Source organism: Sinocyclocheilus rhinocerous, unplaced genomic scaffold (assembly GCF_001515625.1).
Source record: "Sinocyclocheilus rhinocerous isolate Xijiao unplaced genomic scaffold, SAMN03320098_v1.1 scaffold148, whole genome shotgun sequence".
Classification (NCBI taxonomy): Eukaryota; Metazoa; Chordata; class Actinopteri; order Cypriniformes; family Cyprinidae; genus Sinocyclocheilus; species Sinocyclocheilus rhinocerous.
Window position 1 is genome coordinate 4,324,342 of NW_015653472.1, and position 26,123 is coordinate 4,350,464.

At 36.8% G+C, this 26,123-nt stretch overlaps 3 protein-coding genes and 1 pseudogene across 8 annotated transcripts; 1 reads left to right on the plus strand and 3 right to left on the minus strand.

Annotated features, from left to right (window-relative positions):
- Positions 1-1,491: 1,491 nt before the first annotated feature.
- LOC107716230 (uncharacterized) lies at positions 1,492-12,972 on the minus strand (annotated as a pseudogene).
- On the plus strand, positions 7,196-11,930 carry LOC107716231 (TAR DNA-binding protein 43-like). 6 transcript variants are annotated; one of them, XR_001637181.1, is made up of 7 exons: positions 7,196-7,846; positions 8,045-8,208; positions 8,978-9,118; positions 9,327-9,497; positions 9,582-9,666; positions 10,467-10,610; positions 11,345-11,930. XR_001637181.1 is itself a non-coding variant. In XM_016522614.1 (6 exons), the coding sequence occupies exons 1-6, from the start codon at positions 7,606-7,608 to the stop codon at positions 10,556-10,558; spliced, it is 909 nt and encodes a 302-aa protein (XP_016378100.1). In that variant the 5' UTR covers positions 7,196-7,605; the 3' UTR covers positions 10,559-11,287. The 6 variants fall into 6 exon arrangements, 4 of the variants coding, with proteins under 4 accessions (XP_016378100.1, XP_016378098.1, XP_016378097.1 ...); XR_001637180.1 differs by having other exon boundaries at positions 9,312-9,497; positions 11,345-11,929; XM_016522614.1 differs by lacking the exon at positions 11,345-11,930 and having other exon boundaries at positions 9,312-9,497; positions 10,467-11,287.
- Positions 12,973-13,315: 343 nt separating the features above from the next.
- On the minus strand, positions 13,316-14,345 carry LOC107716099 (somatostatin-2-like). The gene is made up of 3 exons (XM_016522422.1): positions 14,272-14,345; positions 13,781-13,945; positions 13,316-13,594 (listed from the first exon to the last, which is right to left on the minus strand). Exons 2-3 carry the CDS (start codon positions 13,928-13,930, stop codon positions 13,415-13,417), a joined length of 330 nt encoding a protein of 109 aa, XP_016377908.1. The 5' UTR covers positions 13,931-13,945; positions 14,272-14,345; the 3' UTR covers positions 13,316-13,414.
- Positions 14,346-15,852: 1,507 nt separating this feature from the next.
- Positions 15,853-25,672, minus strand: LOC107716232 (6-phosphogluconate dehydrogenase, decarboxylating-like). The gene is made up of 13 exons (XM_016522615.1): positions 25,553-25,672; positions 25,153-25,228; positions 24,874-25,053; positions 24,720-24,785; positions 24,521-24,639; positions 24,331-24,400; positions 24,105-24,239; positions 23,693-23,882; positions 18,952-19,082; positions 18,656-18,789; positions 18,281-18,380; positions 16,668-16,790; positions 15,853-16,340 (listed from the first exon to the last, which is right to left on the minus strand). Exons 1-13 carry the CDS (start codon positions 25,642-25,644, stop codon positions 16,221-16,223), a joined length of 1,536 nt encoding a protein of 511 aa, XP_016378101.1. The 5' UTR covers positions 25,645-25,672; the 3' UTR covers positions 15,853-16,220.
- Positions 25,673-26,123: the final 451 nt, after the last annotated feature.

The window sequence follows — 26,123 nt, forward strand, 5'->3', positions numbered from 1 at the left end:
AAAAAGAAAATGAGGGGGACATGAAAAGAATTTTTAAGCCTACACAAATAACATAATGGCTCAGAACAGCCACATGAAAGACCTGAGATGCTGGTGTACTTTGTGCTGTTATTGTGTTTCCTGTTCACAAGTTCATGCAACAGATGCCAAAGAAAACTCTGGCAGCGTGGCCCCCCTCTGACCCCCTGGGTGAGAATTACACTGTGCCGGAGTGCAAAGCTCTAGAGGACACAATATCCAACGCATACAAATGTGCTCTTGTTTTGTCATTTAATATAGAACACATACTGTTAGACAATAAAACGATGTGGATGAGAAAGTGTGTTCTTTGGTTTGCTCAAATATCGAGGCTGTAATCACAATACATTTTATGAGTGTCAGTGGTCTTTCTTCTAGATGCTCAGAATTTAGAAGAATATCTTGACTGGGTTACATTAAAATGGCCTGACCTTTCAAAAGTCTAATTGAATTCATTCAAGCATGGGAAATTGCATAGTATAAGCAAATTAACTAACCTCACATCTGAGGTTGTTTTCCTACTAAATCTAAGAATGTACATCAATGCCAAGTATTTATGTCTTATCAATAAAAAAAAAGATTAAGCACATAAAGTGTCAGTCGTGTATATGCATAAAACATATATGCGTTTTGAACAACTGACACTGACCTCAAAATGCTAAGTTTAAGACAAGTTGCTCACTGCCTTGGAGTGACCTGGAATCTTCTGCAAAAGCCAAACGTTGAACAACACTGACCTCTTCTGGCTATTCCTCATACTGCCACTGAGAGCTAGTCGACATCTACTGTACCTATAACTAACGAGACCAAGATGTACACTTAAAAATTACAGCTAAAATTACTGTTTCACAACAGAGTTCACATCCGTGAATAAAAAAAACTCTCTTATGTTGTAGATTGATGCCACATGGAAGGATTTAGCAAGAAAGCATCTCTGGTTCACATTATGATCATCCAGAACACAAACACAGCATGGGTTTTAGTAAATAAACACTTTGTGTATTAATCCAGATCACATATCAGTCATAAGATTATCTGTCATTTGTTTTATTTTCCCACAAAGAAACCTGCACTATTTAACATACCTGTATATCTATATACATACTCTATATGTAAGGGATAATGCACAGAAAATATTCCATTAAAATGTACAAAACAATAAGATTAGCAACAAGCTGAACACTGCAACAATATTACAGAAATATTACTGAGGTCATTTTTACTAGTATCAATAATTTAGACGCAAGATGGAGCCAGTTGCATTTGTAAGAAACAAGTGAGTGAGTCCGCTGTGTGATACAAGAGACATGAAAAGAATGCCAGTATGTAACTGTTAAATGTCTAAATATTTAACTAATTAAAAGAGTGATTTAATTATGTTCAAGCTTTTATTTTCTATTATTATTATTTATTGAAAGTATATCAAGCAAAATAAATTATAATATGTCCAATTTGTTTTATTATGTACGGCAGTATACAGTAATCAATACTGTACATTTTTTAAAATAATGTCATTTTTGTGTATTTAGAATTATGAACTGACAGTTGATGGAGACCCGATTTTGAGACTGATCTGATATGCAGCGATATGAATGCTGTGATTGACCAATTACAATAGAGTATCTCTGTTAGGAGAGAGCTGCATAGTAAATAAACAATCTATAAATAAATCTAAATAATCATACATTACAAAAGATTAAAGAAATTGCACTAAAGACACTATAATATTACATTATGCTCAAGGAAATAAAGTAGAGAGCCAAGAATTTTGCTTCAATTGCTAAACTGCCAGGCACTTTCTGTCTTTCAGGGAAGCGACAGGGATAGTTACATGCGCAACCTGAGAATTAACACCAATTTTTTTAATTCTAGACACCACATTTATTCCCGAGATGTGACACACACAGCTGAGGGAGTGCTGAGACAGTAGCTTGTATTTAAATGGCAAGACCAACACAGTCTTAGATGTAATCATTCCCCACATGTGATTCCAACGGCACTTTGCTTGTCAGCGGAAAAGATGCATAGGTCCACTTGACTGTTGTGTTGTAAATCCCAGTCTGAGTGAAAATGGTGCTTAAATGTGTAGCTGTATTTCAAACTGTGATTACAACTGTTGTGATTAATGGACTACCAATAGTAATAGTGTTGTTTGTAAAATCACTGGCACGTGTTAGTACCTGCATTTCCATCCGTTCTGCATTGCAGCCCCTCACAGTCAATGATGCACAGATGAACTTCTTGAGAGATCTTTGTTGTGCTTTAGGCCGTAAAGTGTAGCTGCAAATATTTTGTCACTATCTCCGTTGATGAAGTACTAAGAGCCTCAGATGTTTGGAGTTGTTGGATTTGTACTGAGGTTGTACTGGTTTCTTCATCTGCTGTCTGTGATGCTGTAGACATCTCTGGTTGCACAGAAGGAGTAAACTCTTTGTTGGAATCAACAGGAACTTCTGGCTTGTCTGTAATACCCTCAAGTGAAAGTGCTGTCACATTAGGTTCTTGTGGGTCATCATGCGTTAAATGGAGGTGTGATTTTAACATCTCTGAAAAACAATTGTAGCAATTTGTAGTTTTAAATACCTTGATTGAGGACTCAGACAGTCGAAAAGTAAATAACCTGAACATGGTGAGCTGTTTTCACGGCCCTGTGCATTTTTTTTTACACCTTGAAGTGATTCAGGAACTTTTTGAACAGACACTAACCTGAACAAGGTGAAGTGTTTTCCATGGTCCAGTGCATTTTGTGATTTGTCTCTTTAAAGGTGAGAATAGCATCTATCTTGTAGAAATTTTGCTGAAGTTTCTCACCTGCCTGACCAATGCACTCCTAAAAAATAGAATATATATATATAAAAATGACAGTTTTAACCAATTACAAGATTTTACCCAATTATAAACTATAATTTTTTTTAATAAAATTAAATCAAAATGCAAATATCATTATTTGAAAGCTCTAAAATGCAAAACTATTTTCATATGAAATCGCTTTATATTAGGGGGAAAAAAAAAAATAAATTAAAAAAAATATATATATATATATGTATAAAATACTATACTATTTGTATTCAGATAAATTGCAGACACTAAAATCACTGTTTTTCTATTTTAATATATGTAATTTATGTAATTTATTCCTGTGATGGCAAAGCTGAATTTTCAGCAGCCATTACTCCAGTCTTAAGTGTCATGATCCTTCAGAAATTCTTATAATTTGCTGATTTGGTATTTAAGAAACTTCTTATCAATTTTGAAATTTTCTTTGATGAATATAAAGATTAAAAAGACTGCATTTGTTTGAAATAAAAAAAGTAACATTTTAAATACCTTTACTGTCATTTTTGATCTATCTAAGGCATCATTGCTGAATAAAAGTATTGATTTCTTTCAAACAGTCCTTTGAACAGTAATGTGTATACAGTATATTTAAAGTTATAAACGTCTAACCTTTTTCTGTTGAATGTGGGATGTGGGAATGATAAGCTGCACAAAGTCACTTGTCTCTGACCAGGTGAATTTGTCAGTCTGTTCCACAATCACAGTGCTTACTGACAGGGTCTCATTTTGATATCCACCTCTTTTGGTCAAGCCCATACGCCGTTTATAGACATGCAGCACCGTGTCTTCAGATGACGAATTGTTCACTGAAAGAAACATGCAGAATGGCTACTCAAATATGTAAGAAGAAAAATAAAGAAGATAAGTGCTAAGATATGACCATAATAACAAACCATTTGGGCAGGTCGCCTCCATGCTGTAGGCATAATGGCCACTGACCAGTTTGAGAGGTAAGAAATGTCCTTCAGATTTGAAAACCTAAAAAATATGTAGACTTTTAATGAAAATAAACCTCCTGTTGCACTGTTTAAAGCACACAATGGATTCAATGAGAGGTTTACAGACAATTCTTCAGCCAGTTTGGATATTTTTAACTCAACTTAAGCACAAAGCACAAATCCAAAAATATGCTATTCAATTACATACCATTAGGTGGCACAATTTAGTAAATAATTCTAGTTCAAACAGGGTCAGAAAAATTAACAAGGGCTTTCAGTTGCGAAAGAAAGTGACAAAAATACTCCTCAAATTGAAAATAATGAATGCCTTCTTTTCCTTTCTGTATATAAAAGTTGTATATGTGTTCTGTTGCTAACTTATTTCAAATGTTCACAGCCACAAACTGACAGCACAGTCTTACCTGCACAGGACTTAAGATGGTGTCTCTCCTCCCCTGAACTGTTATGTTTGGTTTGTGCATTTCAACATTTACTTGAATAAGACTGGAATCCTCCAAAGCCACCACCAGACTCCCTCTCAAGGCCAGAGACCAGTCGAGCTGATTGGACAAATCATATGAGGAACATTCCACATTATATACATTCATCTGTTCATAACCTCACATATGGACACATTTATTAGAAATTACCTCATTATTCCAGTTATCCACAGGGATCTCTCTGGTAACCTTGAACACCAAAAAAAGCTTTGAGAGAAAAAAAAAAAAAAGAACAAACAAAAGAGGAGAGGAATTATCACCCTGTTCTTACCTGAATGAAGTCTGAATCACACTGGATGTATTCTCTGTTAGGAGGCGCTGACACTGCTGGACACTTCATCATAAACTTCTGAGTCCTGCCTCCAAAACGACTTACTCTCTTCAGCAGGTTCAGCAAAATCACATAATTGCCATGCTGAAAAATCACTGCAAAATGTTAGTTATTCTGAGATACAGTGATAAAAAGGGTCAGATGTTTATATTAGCGACACACTGCAGAACCAAATATGTTTCAGTGACAAACAAGAACATTTTCTGACCTCTAACTGGACAAAACATCCACTGTACATGACTCTGAAGATATAGTTCTTTTCCAGATCTCTGTGCAGGGCAAACCCACATGAAGAAAGCTGATGATTTAGATTCTCCATGGACACCAAACCCACTGAAAAGAGCAAGAGATTTATAAAACTAGTACACGGAACATATTTTGCAATATATTCGTTAATTATTTTTTCTTGCTGTTTAAAATGGTGGTCATACTCACACCTTGCACTGTCTGTCTTACTGTGTGACATACGGACTTCTTAAAGTAATTTAATTAGATATAATATTACATATTATATATAATATATATTAATATTTTTATATACTATTAAAATATTTGAGAATGTTCCAAGTTATTCTTTTGTGCAACAGCTTGAGAGAACATGTTATTATTTCTGTTATAGCTTATTTTTGTTTGCTTGTCAACATCAAAGTCAATTTTTTGTGTCAAAAATATATATAAGATGTTTAATATGCAATTTTAATCAAAATTATGGTGCACTGTCTTTATTAAAAACTATTTCTAGAATATCAACAGAATAACAATATTCCCTGAAAGGAATAACATCACTACAATCCAATAAGATGTGTTTTACAGACAGAAAATTCTGTCATAAAGTACATAAATGGGATCTTAACCAAATAATAAAGAATAATCTGTCAGTCTTATCCTACATTTAGTATAAATTACATATCAATTATATCAAAGTGTAAAATATGTAATGTGGATACTATAACGATTTTTTCCCCCCAAAAAAACATTTGTTTTATAGGTGAAAATCTGTTAATGGTGACCCACAGATCTGTTTCTTTCTTCTCTTGTGTTAAGGTCAGAAATTCAATGCCCATATATCTCACCTTGAATCCGTAATATTCCAGACAGCCAAAGCCTTAGTCCCTCAATTCTCATTCTATGGATCCAAAGTTCCATGTACTCAGAGAAACATTCCACATCACCCTCTAGAAAAATAAAACTCAGTCAGTTTTAATTCTTTTACTACAGAATAAAGAGTAACATACTGTAAAGTAATAATTACCTGTCATGCTTGCAGATGGACTGCCCATCCAGTCTCTCTTCTGAAGACGCAAAACATTTCCCCATAGGGGCAAAATGAAATGCCTATGTGAAGCAAAGGGCAACAATAATGATTTTAGTAATATTATAGGAGAAAATACTTAAAGCATAACCATCTAGTTACTTACACTGAAATAAGTAAAACACTTGTGAGCATCAGTGCCATGGCTCATTTGGTTCTTAAGGACAGAGAGGTGATACAACTGCTTTTATAATGCTAACAAGTCAGCTGTGTTTGGCCTTTTAGGTTACAAGTGAGTGTGAGAGCAAGGCTGACCCACTTCATCATAAAATTATACAACAGGTATGTAAATGTGAAAAAAGCAATGGAAGGAGGGAAACCTGCACCTGCATGGCAATAAAAATCTCTCTTCCTTTTTCATTCAATCATTCTAACTCACATGAGGCTTTACCTTTTCCAATAAAAATGCCATGGCCACTTCATGAGTTAACAGTTGTTATCAAGAATTATGCAAGATTACAGCACAGTATACCTTCATTCAGTTGTGATTGTGCTATAAAATCGCATGTTTATAGGTAGAATGAATATTGATTACATAATGTTTGGCAGCATAAGTAAACCTGGCTGTGTCATTCTTGGCCATTACAAAACTATAAAAAACAATTGTAGGTCCTAACAACACCCATGAGATCGCCGATCAAACCATTTCGGATTCCAAAAGTGAAACCAGACATTGTATGATGAAGCCTTTCAACTGAATGTTGGAAACAATGTTACAGTATTACAACACAGACGAAATGATCACACATTTTTCCCCCCATTTTTAAGTTTTAAGCTATTAAAGTAACCAATATATTTAGCTGATTCAAGTTATTGTGATTTTTTTATTATTTATTTATTTGAATATTGTTTTGTCATAAATACATAGATTATTTCACTCAATCAACTCAGTTGCAGACTGGTCATATTACAGGCCTTTGTCTTTAAATCCATTGTTTTCCAGTGCTTTTGTCTGTTCTAAATCTGATGTAACAAACCTGTAAGATGAGATATGAGGAGAAGCTTTCAACACCACAGTGGATTCTTGTATATTTGACATAATTTCAACGTCCTTAAATAAAAATAATAACCCCACCGGTCCATCAAGATCACAAACAGACACGACAAAATCACACCATCTGATATAGTATACCACAAACTAACTACGTAATGCGTTTAAAAAGTAAACACATTACATTTACAAACCCCTCCATGTGCTGTGATGCGACGCTCCAAACTGATGATGTCATTCCTGCAGTGACGCATCTGGTGGCCATTTTCTCAGTTTAGGGGGTCGAAACGGCAACTGGATGCATTAGTCCACGCGTTTTCGTTATTGTTATTACTTTTCGTTGCGTGTTTTGATCACAATCGGTAGATAAACAAGTACAATCGATGACTAGGTGTTTGCACACCGTGAAAATTGGCGGGAACAGGGTGCGACGCGACGCGCCATTCATTTCTAACGTGCGCGCGGTTAGCAAGTAGCTTAGCTAATGGCGCCCCGCATTATTTGACAACAGTCGCACGTAAACAATAGACATCAGACTTGTTGCCAACCGATTTGTGGTTGTGTTTACTTCTGAGGTCTTTCTGGTGTCCTAGTTTCAGTTTCAGCCCCGTTTGTTGTCTTATAGCTGAATTATTGATCTTGAAGGTGTTAGCACAGCTCGCGCTCTTGGTATAAACATGACTGAGTGTTATATTCGCGTCGCGGAGGATGAGAACGAGGAGCCGATGGAGATCCCGTCCGAGGAGGACGGCACCGTGCTGCTCTCCACCGTCGCCGCGCAGTTTCCCGGTGCCTGCGGCCTTAGATACCGTAGCCCCGTGTCTCAGTGCATGAGAGGGGTACGACTAGTGGAGGGGGTTCTTCATGCACCCGAATCAGACTGGAGCAATCTGGTGTACGTGGTCAACTATCCAAAAGGTAAAATCAGATCTGGTAGTATTGGGTTTATTTGATTGCAGTGACCAAATAATTTGGGCTTTGTTGATGCACAGAAAATATGGTCTTATGTCAGGCACTACTACTATCTACTACTAATGCATATTGAGCATGTAAATCTAGTTGATTGTTTTAAAATTAACCATATAACTAGAATAATAAGATATCATACATTTTCAGATAACAAGAGAAAGATGGATGAAATGGATGCTGCATCGGCTGTGAAGATCAAGAGAGGTGTGCAGAAGACATCAGATTTGATTGTGCTTGGGTTGCCATGGAAAACATCAGAGCAAGACCTTAAAGATTACTTCAGCACTTTTGGAGAAGTGATCATGGTGCAGGTTAGTATGAAGCCTAAATAGTTTACCCCAAACATTTAAAAAAAAAAAGTAATAACTACTCACCCTCTTATATGATGACCCTCTTATATAACTCACGTTTATATGATGGGTTTTCATCTGTGGAGCATAAAGGATTTGTTTTGAACAATGTTTATGTTGCTCTCTTTTATTCAATGATAGTGGATGGGGGCTGCCAAGGGCTTTTTAGGCTATCAAGCTCCAAAAATGACAAAAAAAGCATCATAGCAGTCGGCATTAATACTTTTCTGCAATATTATAAGTCTATTGAAACAGTACAATAGCTTTGTGTGGGGAAAAAAGACTGAAATTGTAAATTATTTACTGAAAATCCTACCTAACTTAGTTTGTTTCTTTTTTTGGGGGAATGGAAAACTAGGTGACTTTTGTGGCACTTACTAAATACACAGAAAATTGTGGACATGATTAGAAAAGGCTAAATGGTCTTGGGAAAAAAAGTCAATTGTGATGTTCATGGTCAAAAATGACCACCATAAGAAATGATTGGGGGAAAAAATAGAGCTCTTTTTTTTTTTTCTTCTTCTACAAATCTGCCACAATGAAGTAGTGTTTGATAATTCACTTTCTTTGTATGAAAATAAGCAGCTCAGAATTCTGCTTTAAACAACTCCTTTGGAGTTAGAAAGAAAGAAAAGTCATACAGATTTGGAAAAGTATGAGTAAATAATGATAGAATTGTCATTTTGGGGTGAACTATAACTTAAATGTCATGCATGACCTGTTCCCTCAGGTGAAAAGAGATGCAAAAACTGGAAATTCCAAAGGATTTGGCTTTGTAAGATTTACAGACTATGAAACACAAGTAAAAGCCATGTCCCAGCGGCATATGATTGATGGAAGATGGTGCGACTGCAAACTTCCAAACTCAAAGGTATTTCAGCAACACTAATGCCACGTGATACCACACATAGTTCACATTTTGATATATAAGTTATACTTGTGCTTATAAGTATTAAAGGGTTTAAATTTGAACATATACACATTTCATGTTTCAAATGTTTTGGGATGCCCTTGCTGTTGTGAACATTGCATGAGTAGACCCTGTTTTCTATTAAATGATCTAGTATTTCATGGAACAGGCTGGCCCGGATGAGCCTATGAGAAGCAGGAAAGTATTTGTGGGCCGCTGCACAGAGGACATGACAGCCGATGAGCTTAGACAGTTTTTTATGCAGTACGGCGAAGTCACAGACGTGTTCATTCCCAAACCTTTCCGAGCCTTTGCCTTCGTCACCTTTGCTGATGATCAGGTCGGTCTTCTGGTCTTTTCCATTCTCGTTATTTGGCTTGCTCTCATTCTCTTCTCAAATCAACACATGGTTGTTTTCCTCCAGGTTGCCCAGTCTCTGTGCGGTGAGGACCTGATCATTAAAGGAACCAGTGTGCACATCTCCAACGCTGAGCCTAAGCACAATAATAGTAGGCAAATGATGGATCGTGGGCGGTTTGGGGGGCAGGGCTTTGGCAGTAGTCGCAGTCCCAACAGCAATGTGAATTTTGGGGCCCTTAGCTTGAATCCAGCCATGATGGCAGCTGCTCAGGCAGCACTTCAGAGTAGCTGGGGCATGATGGGAATGCTGGCCAATCAGCAGAATCAGACAGCCGCTTCCAGCACCACCCCTAGCGGACAGAACAGCGGTAGTAGAGATCAGAACCCGAGTTACAACACGGGCAGCAATAGCTACAACACCAGCAGCTCAGCTAGTCTTGGGTGGGGGGCGGGAACCAATTCGGGCTCAAGCAGTGGGTTCAACTCCGGTTTTGGATCTAGCATGGAGACAAAGTCCAGCTGGGGAATGTAGAGAGATTTCAGTTGGGTCTCGAAGTATCCTAATATCTAGATTATATGGTAAGTATTTTGAGAGAAGAAAGTTTAGTCAGATATTATGTCCCTTAAATATTTGCCTTTGATTTTGTAAAACTGAATGTTCTTTGTATACATATAATGATTGCTCTTTAAGATTAATTTAGAGTGGTTGAATTTGTTAGGAATGAAATGAACACTTAAGTTTTTTTTTTTCTTTATGGATATAATTTATTTTGTGTCGGGCATTCAGTATGCCCACATATCTGAGCATCTCTTACCATTTCAGTGCCCTCTCAACATACAGTACATTTAAAGATGCTCCATGTGGAAAGCCATTTGAGTTGTGTTCTCTGCAGTTTTTTTTTCCCCTCAACGTTTTTTATGGTCAAGCCTTCATAAATCTCTTCTACAGTTCACCTCTTTTCCAATTTCCCGGGAAGAAGCCCCTCATTGGCCGCAATGTTCGAGCGATCTCAGTATCAGTTCCCTTCTTCCCATGTGTAAATGCTTTGCCACCAGAGAGCACAGCTTCACTCTGCATATACTGTGTTAGACGGTGGGTGTTGTCTTTTTTTCCCCTTTTTATGGATGAAATATGTCCGCTTTTTTGAGAGCTGAGAGTGATATGGTGATGGATTGTTGGTGCGCCACGAGTGAGAGACTGAATGAGCGAACGCGCTGAGAGAGAGAACTTGAACGCAAGTGTGCGATGCCAAAAAGCGACTTGACTGCGAGACTGAAAAGAATCTGTGTGAACGAGTGTGAACGAAGGCAGCGAGTGTTTTTTCTGTAGAAGGACGTTCATTTACATTCTTCCGTCCCTCTTGTTCTGTCTACCTTCCTCCCTTTCTTATATTGCAATCATATTTAAAGAGCTGCATTTAAAAAAAAAAAGATATGTAGTGGAATGTTTTAAGTGACCTACTAAGTATTTGTGTTCTTGCTTAATAATTTGATGTGAATGCTGTGTATGGTGTGCGTTCTATCTCGCTGTAACTGAACTCGTATGTGTGAACGTGATGTGATGCTGTCTGTGGGCGGGGCTCTGGGAGTGGGCGGTGAATGAGGGCGAGCGTGAGCTCTGAGTGGCTTAACTGGGGTGATGTATTGATGAAAGTGAAGAATGCTTCAAGAAGAGGTTGCTTTTGTTCTGTGTTTTGAATGCTTTTTATGTTTTGTGAATCTAAGGGAACTCAAATAAAAAACAATTTGACTAGTTATTTTGATAGTGGCTTATTTGCTTCAAGACATTAATTGAATTGCAAACACTTATTTAATTCGCATGTATAGGGACGCTGGACTCGGCTGGCCCAGGTTTACCTCAGAACCCTGAGTGAAGTCACTAATGGGAGAGCTGAAGACTGAAGTTCACACAGTTCATCTGTGGAGACTGCTGCTGTATGCCTTTAACCTGAAAAGGGACTACATCACTTCACTGTAACCAGATTTCCCTGGATTTCCCTTATTGAAATTTCAATGGACGATTCCCAATTGGCCGGAGTGCGTGACTAAAGACAGTCCTTTGCAATCTAAAAGCAAAGTTAAACCAGTGTGTTTATGGATCAGTCCCATTGCAAATTACTTCATGTTCATGCTTGTGTATTTCCAGCTCTGTTTTACGCAAGAAGTAAATGCAGTCATTGATCTTGCTTTTAAGTCCTTCTTTTGTTTGATTGCTTTTACATGATCTGTCCCACTGTAAATATAGTGTAGTGAAAGTTGAAAAGGCCTATTTTTCATAGTGTTCTGTTCTGGGTGAACCGATAGGATTTTGTGAATGGGGTTTGTGTTATCAATGACTTGAATCACTGGCAGGATTTCCATTTTTCAGAATACTTAATAAACATACACCGAGGAATTGTAACTGTATCTCTTTTTATTTTACCTGAAATGTTTCATTCATTTCATTTGAAGTTTAACCTACTTGTTTAGTACATTGCAAAGTACTAGTTTTTAATATAACGCAAACATACTATTTAGTAGTTTTTCTGTTTGTCTTATTTGTGGAATATCAGTTTAACAAGCAGAACTGCAGATAGTTTTTCCTTGAAGTAAATAACTGCTGAATATGATATTAAACAATGAATTTTCTTACTAAACTTTAACGATTTAATAATAAAATTTAAAGTCCTTGTTTATTGGACTTAACCTGCAATGTAGACATCTTTTTTTAAGATCTTAAATCTTTACGTTAACGTATTATTCGAGTTATAAAGTTGAATTGAATGAAAGCCATTTTCAGTGGGACCACTGTCCTGAGCGGATGAAGATTTTGTCACAGGTAATGCCGAGTTCACACTGCACGATTTTAGCCCGATTTTTCTTTGAAAATCGTGCAGTGTGAACTAGGCATAAGTACTATATGACTGTGACCAGTAGACTCGCCTGGTGACAGCTGAAGACGTATCAACTCAAAAGGCTTTCGCACAATTAGAAATCCAGAGAGACGCAAGGAGAACATTTTGTTTTCCTTCGGATTAAAACTAACGGTATGCCAAACCCTCCGTTCCAAGTAAAAGAAGTCAGATCTCCTGTGCGGACATGCATAAATTACCTGGACTACTTGCATTAACTGCGTCGTCATGACAACGAAGTTGGTTAAAAGCGATTATTTTTCTGTAGTCTGATGTCAACATAATATTTGTCAGCAAAATTAAACTTTCTACTGGGTCCTGTTTACTTTTATTGTAAGTGCCCTTCTTAAAAAAAAAAAAAAGTATCTAATGGGGCTGTTATCTTTGAATAATCAAATATGGTACAAAGTAACGCTGTCGTCTTTGACTTAACCCAGAAAATTCCTTTAAAACCATATATCCTGTCTCAAGTTACCACTTGCTTTTGACATATATGTATCAAAATATTACATACCAGCAGTGCCAGATGACTTCTGTATTTGCAAGCCACATCTACGAAGAAGAAGTTTTCTTGTCTTGCCGTCAGGTGGTGCCAATCCTTCATTTAATAATGACTACACTTCACAGAATGACGGTTGTTTGATTTTCTTAAGCAAAGCTATAATGACGTAGCATAGCGGTGTTATTTATAATTTTGAAGGTAAAGTTATAGGACTGACATGAAGGGATCTGTAGAACTTTTATTGCAGTATTTTAGGCTTGGATGTCAAACAGTATAAAGTGTAGGCTACATGCTCACGGCCATTGTATTTTTTGGAGATTTTTTTGTATTTTTTTTTTTTTTGTTACCTCGAACAATAAGTAGTTTCAAAGTCCTTAGACATAAAATACAATACAGGAACAGCAGAAGCCAAGGCATACACATTGATTTTAATACAATGCATTAAACTGCAAAGGCAGGACTGTAGATTTCAACAGACTCATCTGTCTGTTCTGTTTTCTAGTTTTAACACGAGGAGAAGGTCTTCCAGAAGAAGAGCTTGCAAGGAGATTTATCTCGAGGGGTTGGTTCAAAAACAGACTTCTCTCCCAGAAAATCAGGGTCAGCTAGTTCTTTACTAGTGAGGTTCAGCTCAGCCTTATCCGTCATCATCTTCTTCAAGTCCTTCTGGTCTTTGGTCAGTATCTAGAAGACGAGACATATCTGTGGGCTTGAGTATTAGATCACTGCTATAGATCTTTATAGCATTAACAGTATTACAACACTGCAGTCCAGTTATTCTTAGCCACTGACAAAGATCTTAGGAAATACTAACAAATATGAGCCCATGCACTTTTTCCCCCATTAAAACACTTTAAATAAGAGATTCACCTCATTGGTGTGTGATTGTTTGTCTTGTACAGGTGACGCCTCACCATTCCAGACCACAAGAACCAGAGGAAACAGGCTCAGCATCACCCGCATAATGAACATGCTTCTCTCAACCGCTGCTCGATTGTCCCATCTAACTCCCATCATCATGTTTTAGAGAGGTACCTTCACAAAAGATATCGACACAGTACAGGGGAAGAAAGCCATTAGAAAATGACCTTATTTAGTAATATCTAGGGTTATTGTTCACATTTTTTGGAACTATTTTATCTTATTGTGAGGACATCCATTCATGAACAATTTTCATAAGGATACTTGTAAACTTAAAAACATCCTTAACAAATGTACAGTAATTAATTTCATAATTCCTGTATGGAATTGACATTATTTCAACAAAAAGCAATCCCCCACATGCTCTAAAAGACACCTAGGTCACCTTAACACAACCGTAATCATGCATTAAGACGAAACATGCTTTATCATATACATACTTTGGCTTTTAAAGGAAGTGTTGTTCTTTGGTATTTGTCGGTTCAAACTGCAGCATCTCGTGTTTGTGTCAGACTTCATCCGTAGCCAGACTCCTCCCCAGACGATGCAAAATTAATCAGCAGACAGCTCAAAATAGGGTGTCCACTTCCTGTCCTGCTCTCCATGCGCTTAATTGCCTTGTTCACCATGATGACTCGGCACAGTTCGCCTACGACTCCTTTACATAATAATACTATTCTAAACTGCCTAGTTCTAGTGTGTCCTCTGTTTGAAGTGGCTTTTAATCACTGAGATGTTCTTTTCCTCAGTAATCAGGCCATGGGTGTACTTAAACCCACCATTTCAAACAGTTGCTTCATAGTAAATAGCATAAACAACATATTCTACCTAAAATGTATTTAGTAGAACAATGCGGTACAGATTAACACTCATCTCTGGAGTTCTTGTAGCATTTTAAGGCTACTCTGTAGGGTAGAGCTTTATTACAAGCTCTCGCTCTGTGGCTGGACCTTTTGAAAAACTTCACAAGTGACGTCTTTGGTCACACATATATGAGAGGCACCTGCTGCTCTCTTCAGCTCTTTGATCTTTGAACAGGTTGGAGGTGAATTAAGGATATTGGTGCAGTGTGTCTTAACCAGGAGGAAATCTTATTTTTACAGCCATTTCCCCCTTGCTTTATGTTTGGTTCAACACTAAATGTGCCTTACATATCAGAAAGCATCATAGTAAACATTTATTTTCTATATTTGTGCTACGTAACTGTTAGGATTTCACGTGAACCAGTCATTTACTTGTCAGTACCTGCCAGCATCATATGCTGTAATGTAAACCTGAACAGTGTTATTGTTGTTAAGGAAAATGAAATGAAAACATTTTTTTTTAAATAAAATTTTACGTAACTGGGAACTACTGAAACTAAACTATAATTCATTTTCATGACTCCAAAACTAACTAAAATAAAGTAAAATGGACACAAATGTTTGGTGTAGATACATCATAAATCTTATCAAACTCGAAACCTGCAGTAAACATGAACAGCAATAACACTAGACTGTGCTGAGAAACTGGTAAATGTTTTTAAATGCAACTTTGTCAGCCCTAAAACTAAAATAAAAACTAAATATTCTCAATAAAATAGGAATAAAAACTAAATTAAAATTTAAAACTATAATAACTGTGGTTACTTTACTGGGATGTTTATTTGAGCATATTACTCAAAGTGTCTTTTAATGTTAAAAAATAAAAAATGTAACGCTCCTCGGGATAGTTTCAAGATATTTACATATTACTACTCATAAAAATTTAATTTCAACTGTTAGCAGGCAAAGACACTGTAGGTCTTTTATATTACATGTGGGTTGTCATCGTTTCATCCTGAAAGAATAATCACTCAGCTGAACCCATTACTAGTGTAAACAAGCTCATTGCTCCAAAAAGTCATTTCTGCCCTCTCCTGGTGACAAAATAGAAGTACATACAAATAAACAAGTTATACATCTAGCATTTACTGTTAAAAATAAGCAGGAGTAAATCCTGTTTGCAGTAGACAGCATGTGAGTGAAGAAGACAAAAGCTAATTAAAAAGGGATTGAAATCTTTATTTAGCCTAATGCAGTGCAATAGTTACCCATAATCCAGGGTTAACACTGTGAACTCTGGGGGCAAAGCATGACCAGTCTACACCAAGAAAAATCTCAGAAACAACACTCTTACTCAGAAATGCGGTGTTTGCAACAGTGGACCTTAAAACTACAAGAACAGAGCTTACAAATAGTGTATACACTATGATTTAGTATAAACAGAAATATGCATTTGAACACTCTTCAGTAAGTGCTCTACTGTGGGCTGAAGTTCAGCTCTTCGGGAGGAATGTGCTAAGCTGCTCTGGTCCTTCATCGAGAGGAGATGATGTTCTTTGCTGTTTAACCTAATAACACTCTTGATTTTAGGCATTATAGGATGATGACGACACTTTTCCTCCGTGGCCTGTCCAGTTAGTGTGGATGAACTTTCCAGGGTTTGATAGCAGCTCATATGTGTGGGCACCAAAGTAGTCCCTCTGTGCCTGAAGAGTGACAATGTTAGAGGTGATATTAGCTCAGCCAGTGATAAATACAAAGAGAGAACAACTTCTTGAGTATTAAAATAAAAAGGAGAGACTCATAAAGAGTCTGAAGCAAGAGTACTAATTCTTATTCTAACCAAAAAGACAAAAAGTAATTCAATTCTTTATTCTAATTTATTTTAAATAAATAATAAAATAAAATAAAATCTCTACCATATGAATACGAAGAGATTCAAATGCCTAGAACCGGAAGTGGCCGGAAGTAATCCCTGTGATATCCCATATGGTTAGTTAGAGAGAGGGTTTGTGAGTTGTAGAGAGTTTTACCTGCAGCAGGTTTGCTGGGAGCATGTCGTGCCTGTAGCCATCATAGAAGGACAGGGCGGTGGTGAAGCACGGCATGGGGATCCCCTGCTGCACACCTGTACTTACTACCCGACGCCATGAGTCCTGCAAAACACAACCAACGTACTGCTAAATAAAACACATTCTACATATATTTTCCCCATTATTACCAACAAACCTTTAGATCAGTTTTTAAAGTAAACCGCTGTTCCTACATAATTTCCATTTCAAAATGACATGTATTTCCAAACTTCTCTGTGGATTTTCAGACCATATTTAAAGCTGCAGTCCAAAACTTTTTGTGTTCAAAATTTACAAAATTTATATAATAATCGAGTACACCATGAATCAATTTTCCAAACCGTGTTTTTGGCTAGTCCTGAATCACTACGGTACACCTATAATAAGTTTTTATATGCGGATTATTTTAGACTGGTTCGGGTAGGTACCGCTGCAGAGTAGCCCAGTACCTGCGTGATTCGTCATAGACATAAACAGAGAGAAGTAGCTCCGCAGTTCTGTTTATTTACCGCTAGAGCGCCAAAAGTTACGGACTGCAGCTTTAACAACTGATAAATGACTTTAAAATCCGACTGATAACATTTATGTTACATTCTGACTATGCATGCTATTATGTTGCCAAATAATTGCTGGAATATTGTAGCTAAATACTGTAGCTCATACAAATCAATTACTACCAATGCACAGCATTTTATGAAATCTTCAGTGCTAAACTTCATGATTACATTTGATACACTTTCATTGACTGCATAGATCTTAAATCATTTAAATTCATTTCATAAAATAATATGAAATTGTCACTGAATACAGGATATGCTATCCATAAATGCTACTTGTAACAGTATAAGTTTACTGATGAATTCCAAACTTTTTCAGAATCCTGGAGAAACACACACAAAATAGTCTGTACCGTGTATGGTTTTGCTATAGTAACTGCATGCAGTATTGAAATAAATATATACTATGTACTATGGTTATACTATGTAAAATGATTTAAATATTTCGTCATAGTCCAGGTGGAGCAGAAGGTGTCATATCAGTTTGGACTGTGTTCATTGTGTATATATTTGACGTGACATGTGGCCAAGTATGGTGACCCATACTCAGAATTAGTGCTCTGCAGTTATCCCATCCAAAGTGCACACACACAGCAGTGAAAACACACACACCGTGAACACACACCCGGAGCAGTGGGCAGCCCGAGGAGCAGTTGGGGGTTCGGTGCCTTGCTCAAGGGCACCTCAGTCGTGGTATTGAAGGTGGAAGAGAGGATGTACACTCTCCTAAGGGGGAGTGTACATTCACTCCCCCCACCTACAATCCCTGCCGGTACGAGACTCGAACCCGCAACCTGGGTTACGAGTCCAACTCTTTAACCATTAGGCCACAACTTCCCCAAGGCACTAAGTAAACATTACTTTTAAGAGGCACTGTACATATACTTTTATATAAATGCACATAAACAGTCTACCATTAGGCTGCCATTAGTGCCGCTGATTTCTCTCTGGTGTATTTAGTGACACTATTACAGGAAACAGAGCAATTTGTGGTCACTCTTGGCTCACTTCCTGTACCTGACAATCCTGTACAGCTTTGCTGAAGAAGTTATCCAGCAGCAAACTCTGCAGCTCAGAGTTCCGGTCAAACGCTTCCTTGATCTTTCCCAAGAAAACACTGCGAATGAAAGATTCATGACCTTTATTCATAGCTAATCTACAGTTATGAGATTGTAAAATCAAACGGTTTCCTCATTTCTGTGCGTGTGGGATCTTTACATGAAACATTATCTCCACTTCCTAGTGTTTACAGAATTGCAACATTCACTGGGTGGAGAAAAGATGACGTTTCATATGATTTAATTCTTGAGCATTTAACCGATAAGCAATCTGAATATAGCATATAATTGTATGTAATATTTTTTTAAATCACTGTGAGCAAAGCTTGCTTACCTGCGAATAATGCAGCCTCCTCTCCACATCAGGGCAATAGCACCATAGTTAAGAGACCAGCCGAACTCTACTGCAGCCTGTCGGAGCAGCATGAAGCCTTGAGCATATGAAATGATCTTTGAGGCGTACAAAGCCTGAAAAAGAAATAACAATAAATATTCATCAAGTTAAAAACAACCTATTATTAATAAACTCCATTAAATGCTTAACATTATCTGATGCACCTTCAAACATGAACATGAATACAGAAAACCTATGCATGGATATAACTGATCCATATTTTAAGTCCATCCCACCTTTCTAATATCTTCAAGAAACTGTGCCTTGTTTCCGGTGAACTTGACACCCTGGGGGCCGGTGAGGCTCTTACTGGCCTGAACCCTCTCATCCTTTAGAGAGGAGAGACATCTGGCGAAGACAGCTTCCCCTGTGAGTGAAAGACACCACACACAACACAAACAGTCATCTCCAGTTACAGTCTGCATCTCTGGTCGCATAATAAGATTATAATCACTGTTAGACCATGTCAGAGAGACCACACGAGGAAACATTAAAACATTAGATAGTCGAAGCATGACAGACGGGCCCCACACACACAACAACCTGATCATATTAACAAACTAGAAAGATTGTACAATAAGCGAAAATCACTTTGGATGTCTGCTAAATGAATCTCTGCGCTCTCTTTAGTACTGTGTCAATCAATAATATGTATCAAAATAAAAATAAAAATTAAATACATTCTCATTTAAAAAAATAAATGAATAAATTATCATCAATGCAATCTGGTGACTTAGACATGTTTTATTTTATTATTATTACTATTATTATTAAAATACAATTACATCTAAAATAAAAAAACAAGTCCGAGTTACCAAATATTAACAAGAAAGATTGTACAATAAGCGAAAATCACTTTGGATGTCTGCTAAATGAATCTCTGCGCTCTCTTTAGTACTGTGTCAATCAATAATATGTATCAAAATAAAAATTAAATACATTCTCATTTTAAAAAATAAATGAATAAATTATCATCAATGCAATCTGGTGACTTAGACATGTTTTATTTTATTATTATTACTATTATTATTAAAATACAATTACATCTAAAATAAAAAAACAAGTCCGAGTTACCAAATTGCAGTTTTTAATCAAAAGAAAAATATTTAGTTAAAAACAATTAAGTTTTAGAAATAGTTGTGCATCGTGACATTATTTTCATGAAATTAAGCACATTTCCCCCCAAATTCCCAATAATGTAGTGCAAATATTTTTTTAGACTGATATTCATTTTTTTTAAATCCAGGAAGATTTTTTTTTTCCATTAATGTTTCACAGTAATGTGAATGTTAAAAATTCTATTGGTCCTTAAAATGTATAAATTTTTTATTATGCAAACTCTTTTGATTTTTACTTTTTGATTTTGAGGTGAAATATGACATTTCTTTGTCAGATTCATCTATGACTTCTATAGAGCAGTTCTAATATTATAGGCCTCTATTCACCGTGTCTTCAAGACTCCAGTCACAATGTATAATTCACTTCATATCTGGTACCAGACCCTGGCTCTGTTGACACTGGTAAAGTAGCTCTCTTCAGTGTACGGAGTAATCAGCCAGACTATTGTGAGAGCAGATCTTACTACATCTACAAACATGAGCGGCTGGAACTCAGCGCATGACTTTGTATTATATTATTACCCAACCCAAGGCCTACAAAAGTGTGGGAAGAGGCGAGTGGAGGAAGGAAAAAATAAATAAAAATCAAGTGGAAACCAGTCAGTCATGGTGAACTCGGCACTGGAATTCAGCCTATTGAGAGAAGAAACCCCTCCTCTACAACCATACAAATCATAGCTGCTCTCTGACGCTTCAGTGCAGCACAAAACAGCCTTTTGTCCATTTAACTGACACTAAATATACAAGCCCATGTCCTGATCTAACAACTACACATCAAGTCAGGTCAAATTTATTTACATAGCGCTTTTCATAATACATATAGTTTCAAAACAGCTTTATAAAAACATATGCATCAATGTGTACAATTATTTTGTAACTGGTTTTTGTGATTTGAGTGATCCTATAGTAACATCTGAAGTCACAACTACAAGTTCAAAACCTCAGTCGACCACAGATCTCAATAAGATTTTTTTTCCTGCTGGACCAGGCCAAATATTTCTCATTTAAAATCATTTATTTTAATTTTTTATATCTTATTTATAGAAATGTTTTTTATTTTTCATTAAATTTTAAATTTCCTTTGCCATTTTTTGTTTATATTATTATTATTATTTTTTTTTTATTTGCAAATTTAGAAATACACTTTGGAAAATGATGACAATACAAAACTGTGCTGATTTGTCGTTTTCAACACATAAATGGTGATCTTAACTTGCTCACCTTTATATAAAGCTGTTTTGAAACAATGTGCACTGTGAAAAGTGCAAATAAATAAGTAATAAATAAATGTGACTTGATTATCACAAATTGTTCTTGCTTATTCAACAATGCCTCATCTACATTAGCCTGCTAGGTAACATTATTCTGATGAGAATTTGCAACAACAATGTAGAATACATCACATAACCAAATATTTAAGTTTGAAAGGCAAAAAATAAATGTGCACGATTAAGTAATGGTAAATTTTTAAATGGCAATTAATCACTGGCCCAAAACTTTCACAATAGGCCCGGGACAGCGGGCCATCCTTATTGTTGAGCCCTGCACCAAAAGCCAGAACAGAAAATCCCACTTATGTCACATCAGCTGAAGAGGTGAACAGCAAAGCTGCTTATGGAGACGCTTCATTCAACATGCTCTTCTAAGGCCGTGACTTTCTCCCTATATATCTACGATAACAGAGAAACACACCCATACCTGGGAAATTATGCCAGATTGTATCTTACCTATCAATGTAACAGGTGTGCCGTATTCCAAAGCGGAGATGGCCGTCCATTTCCCTGTGCCTTTCTGCCCGGCGCTGTCTCTGATTTTGGGCAGCAGGTGAGTGCCGTCTGCGTCCTTGAATTTCAGGATATTGGCAGTGATCTCAATGAGGAAAGAGTCAAGCTCGGTCTTATTCCACTGATCGAAGGCCTGATAGGCAAACCAGACAAAGAAATTTAGTCTTAAGAGGAAGCAGACCAAAACAGTCCTTCACAAGGGACAGGGTGAGGTGTATTTCAAAATACAAACGAAACAAGGAAGGAGGAAACAGAAAAGAGACAATACAGAGGGGATTTGAAGAATTACAACATCAAACATTACCAAATTGCAGTTTTTAATCAAAAGAAAAATATTTAGTTAAAAACAATTAAGTTTTAGAAATAGTTGTGCATCGTGACATTATTTTCATGAAATTAAGCACATTTCCCCCCAAATTCCCAATAATGTAGTGCAAATATTTTTTTAGACTGATATTCATTTTTTTTAAATCCAGGAAGATTTTTTTTTTCCATTAATGTTTCACAGTAATGTGAATGTTAAAAATTCTATTGGTCCTTAAAATGTATAAATTTTTTATTATGCAAACTCTTTTGATTTTTACTTTTTGATTTTGAGGTGAAATATGACATTTCTTTGTCAGATTCATCTATGACTTCTATAGAGCAGTTCTAATATTATAGGCCTCTATTCACCGTGTCTTCAAGACTCCAGTCACAATGTATAATTCACTTCATATCTGGTACCAGACCCTGGCTCTGTTGACACTGGTAAAGTAGCTCTCTTCAGTGTACGGAGTAATCAGCCAGACTATTGTGAGAGCAGATCTTACTACATCTACAAACATGAGCGGCTGGAACTCAGCGCATGACTTTGTATTATATTATTACCCAACCCAAGGCCTACAAAAGTGTGGGAAGAGGCGAGTGGAGGAAGGAAAAAATAAATAAAAATCAAGTGGAAACCAGTCAGTCATGGTGAACTCGGCACTGGAATTCAGCCTATTGAGAGAAGAAACCCCTCCTCTACAACCATACAAATCATAGCTGCTCTCTGACGCTTCAGTGCAGCACAAAACAGCCTTTTGTCCATTTAACTGACACTAAATATACAAGCCCATGTCCTGATCTAACAACTACACATCAAGTCAGGTCAAATTTATTTACATAGCGCTTTTCATAATACATATAGTTTCAAAACAGCTTTATAAAAACATATGCATCAATGTGTACAATTATTTTGTAACTGGTTTTTGTGATTTGAGTGATCCTATAGTAACATCTGAAGTCACAACTACAAGTTCAAAACCTCAGTCGACCACAGATCTCAATAAGATTTTTTTTCCTGCTGGACCAGGCCAAATATTTCTCATTTAAAATCATTTATTTTAATTTTTTATATCTTATTTATAGAAATGTTTTTTATTTTTCATTAAATTTTAAATTTCCTTTGCCATTTTTTGTTTATATTATTATTATTATTTTTTTTTTATTTGCAAATTTAGAAATACACTTTGGAAAATGATGACAATACAAAACTGTGCTGATTTGTCGTTTTCAACACATAAATGGTGATCTTAACTTGCTCACCTTTATATAAAGCTGTTTTGAAACAATGTGCACTGTGAAAAGTGCAAATAAATAAGTAATAAATAAATGTGACTTGATTATCACAAATTGTTCTTGCTTATTCAACAATGCCTCATCTACATTAGCCTGCTAGGTAACATTATTCTGATGAGAATTTGCAACAACAATGTAGAATACATCACATAACCAAATATTTAAGTTTGAAAGGCAAAAAATAAATGTGCACGATTAAGTAATGGTAAATTTTTAAATGGCAATTAATCACTGGCCCAAAACTTTCACAATAGGCCCGGGACAGCGGGCCATCCTTATTGTTGAGCCCTGCACCAAAAGCCAGAACAGAAAATCCCACTTATGTCACATCAGCTGAAGAGGTGAACAGCAAAGCTGCTTATGGAGACGCTTCATTCAACATGCTCTTCTAAGGCCGTGACTTTCTCCCTATATATCTACGATAACAGAGAAACACACCCATACCTGGGAAATTATGCCAGATTGTATCTTACCTATCAATGTAACAGGTGTGCCGTATTCCAAAGCGGAGATGGCCGTCCATTTCCCTGTGCCTTTCTGCCCGGCGCTGTCTCTGATTTTGGGCAGCAGGTGAGTGCCGTCTGCGTCCTTGAATTTCAGGATATTGGCAGTGATCTCAATGAGGAAAGAGTCAAGCTCGGTCTTATTCCACTGATCGAAGGCCTGATAGGCAAACCAGACAAAGAAATTTAGTCTTATGAGGAAGCAGACCCAAACAGTCCTTCAGAAGGAACAGGGTGAGGTGTATTTCAAAATACAAACGAAACAAGGAAGGAGGAAACAGAAAAGAGACAATACAGAGGGGATTTGAAGAATTACAACATCAAACATCGTTCATCTACATTACAAAACAACAGTAATTAAAGACGTGAGTTGATGTCTAACCTGAGCCATTTCATTATGGTCCATACACAGCACATCCTTCATCAGATGATAGGCCTCACAGATCAGCTGCATGTCACCGTATTCAATACCGTTATGGACCATCTTAACAAAATGTCCTGCTCCTTCATCTCCAACCTAGACAAATATACAAAGAATTGAGAAGTGCATTCACAGTCTCTATAAATGCATACACTATTAATAACATCTATTAATAACTAATACTCACCCAGTCGCAGCATGGCTCTCCTGTGCCCACCTTGGCAGCAATGCTCTGAAAAATATCTTTTATGTGTGGCCTGAAGAAATAAAATAAAAATTAGATTCCATAAATGTCAACCAATGCACATACATATACATATGTATGTGTAGATATTATTATTATTATTATTTTTAGGTGGACTTCTTTAAGTCCCCACCAGGCATCCTTATGTCCTCCAGGCATCAGTGAGGGTCCATAACGAGCCCCATCTTCTCCTCCACTCACTCCACTACCCACAAACAAAAGGTTCTTCTCCTTCAGACTCTTACAACGTCTCTGTTTGTGATGAGCATGAACATTTAGATCAAATACTGTTATCACCTCAGATGACCAAAAGTTTGGATTGTCAAACTCACTGTTGTATCTGTGTACTCTGAATTTCCACCATCAATGATAATGTCTCCAGGTTCAAGAAGAGGAACCTACAATATATGGAAAAAAGTGGGTTACTTGATCACTTTGGCATGGTGACAAGGCAAACTAGGACCGTCGATTCATGGTGACGTTTACCAGTTTATCAATGAAGTCATCGACAGCTTGTCCTGCTTTGACGAGGAGGAGGATGCGACGGGGTTTTTTGAGTTTAGACACCATGTCTTCAAGGGACTCGGCCCCGATCACCTTAGTGCCTTTGGCTTCATTGTTTAAAAAGTCATGGACCTTGGACACTGTCCTATTGAACGCACACACCTGAGGAATGACAACAGTTGTAACATCTTACACCTGATGTGAACCATCAGAACAGGATATGCAAGAAAATGAAGAAATGCAACTGCAGAAGTGACTTACCACAAATCCATGGTCATTCATGTTCAGGATCAGATTCTGACCCATCACAGCCAGACCAATGAGAGCAATATCTGCTCTGTGAAAACAAGAATATGGAGATTATGAGAAACAACATACATAATATTTGATTATAGAGAGCAAACTTATTGAAATCAGTGATTATGACTAATGTCAATCTGACTGGATGACATAGAAGGTATTTCGACACTGTTAGCAATCTGTGTTTGAACAGAAAAAGTGCTTGGATAGTAAGTAGATAGATCAGTATAGATAAAAGTAATGCTGATAATGTGCAAGAACTCACACTATATTATATTTCATTAAAATGAAAACAGTCAAAGGTGTTGTAGAAATTCAATATCATATTACCAAGCAATTTAAAAGCGAAATGTGTACTTACTGAGCCATGGTTGAAGGTTGGTTCCGTCTTACAATGACACTTTGTGTCCGGGTTCTCACTACAGCAGCACTGTCTCTGCTGAACTTCCTCATTCACGGCCTGAGCAGCAGCTCTACAGCAACTCCCAATGAACACGCCCGATGGATTACAGGGCTCGTGGCGTCATTCTTTTTGCTGTCTGTGATTGGCGGAGACACTCTGACCAGAGATTGGAGGCTGTTCATTGGCTGACTGGTTTTGTCTGCCCACGGTGTCAGAAAAAAGCTGCAAGTAAATTAAGAAAAAAGTAGATTTGCCACGATGAACTCTGAGACTGACGATTGATTTTGTAGAGCACCGTTGCATCACTATAGTGATGTGTGTAACGTATGAAATTTCATCACATTAAGATTACTGCATTTACTCATAACGACTATCCTCCGAAATGTACAACTTCATAAACGAGTTTAATAGCGAAAATGACTGCATATTAAATAAATGCAATAATTGTACGGTTTTTTTAAAATACGGCATGAGTTTGTAATACTATCTAAAAATTAAATCAAATCACTTTTATTGTCACATCCCCACA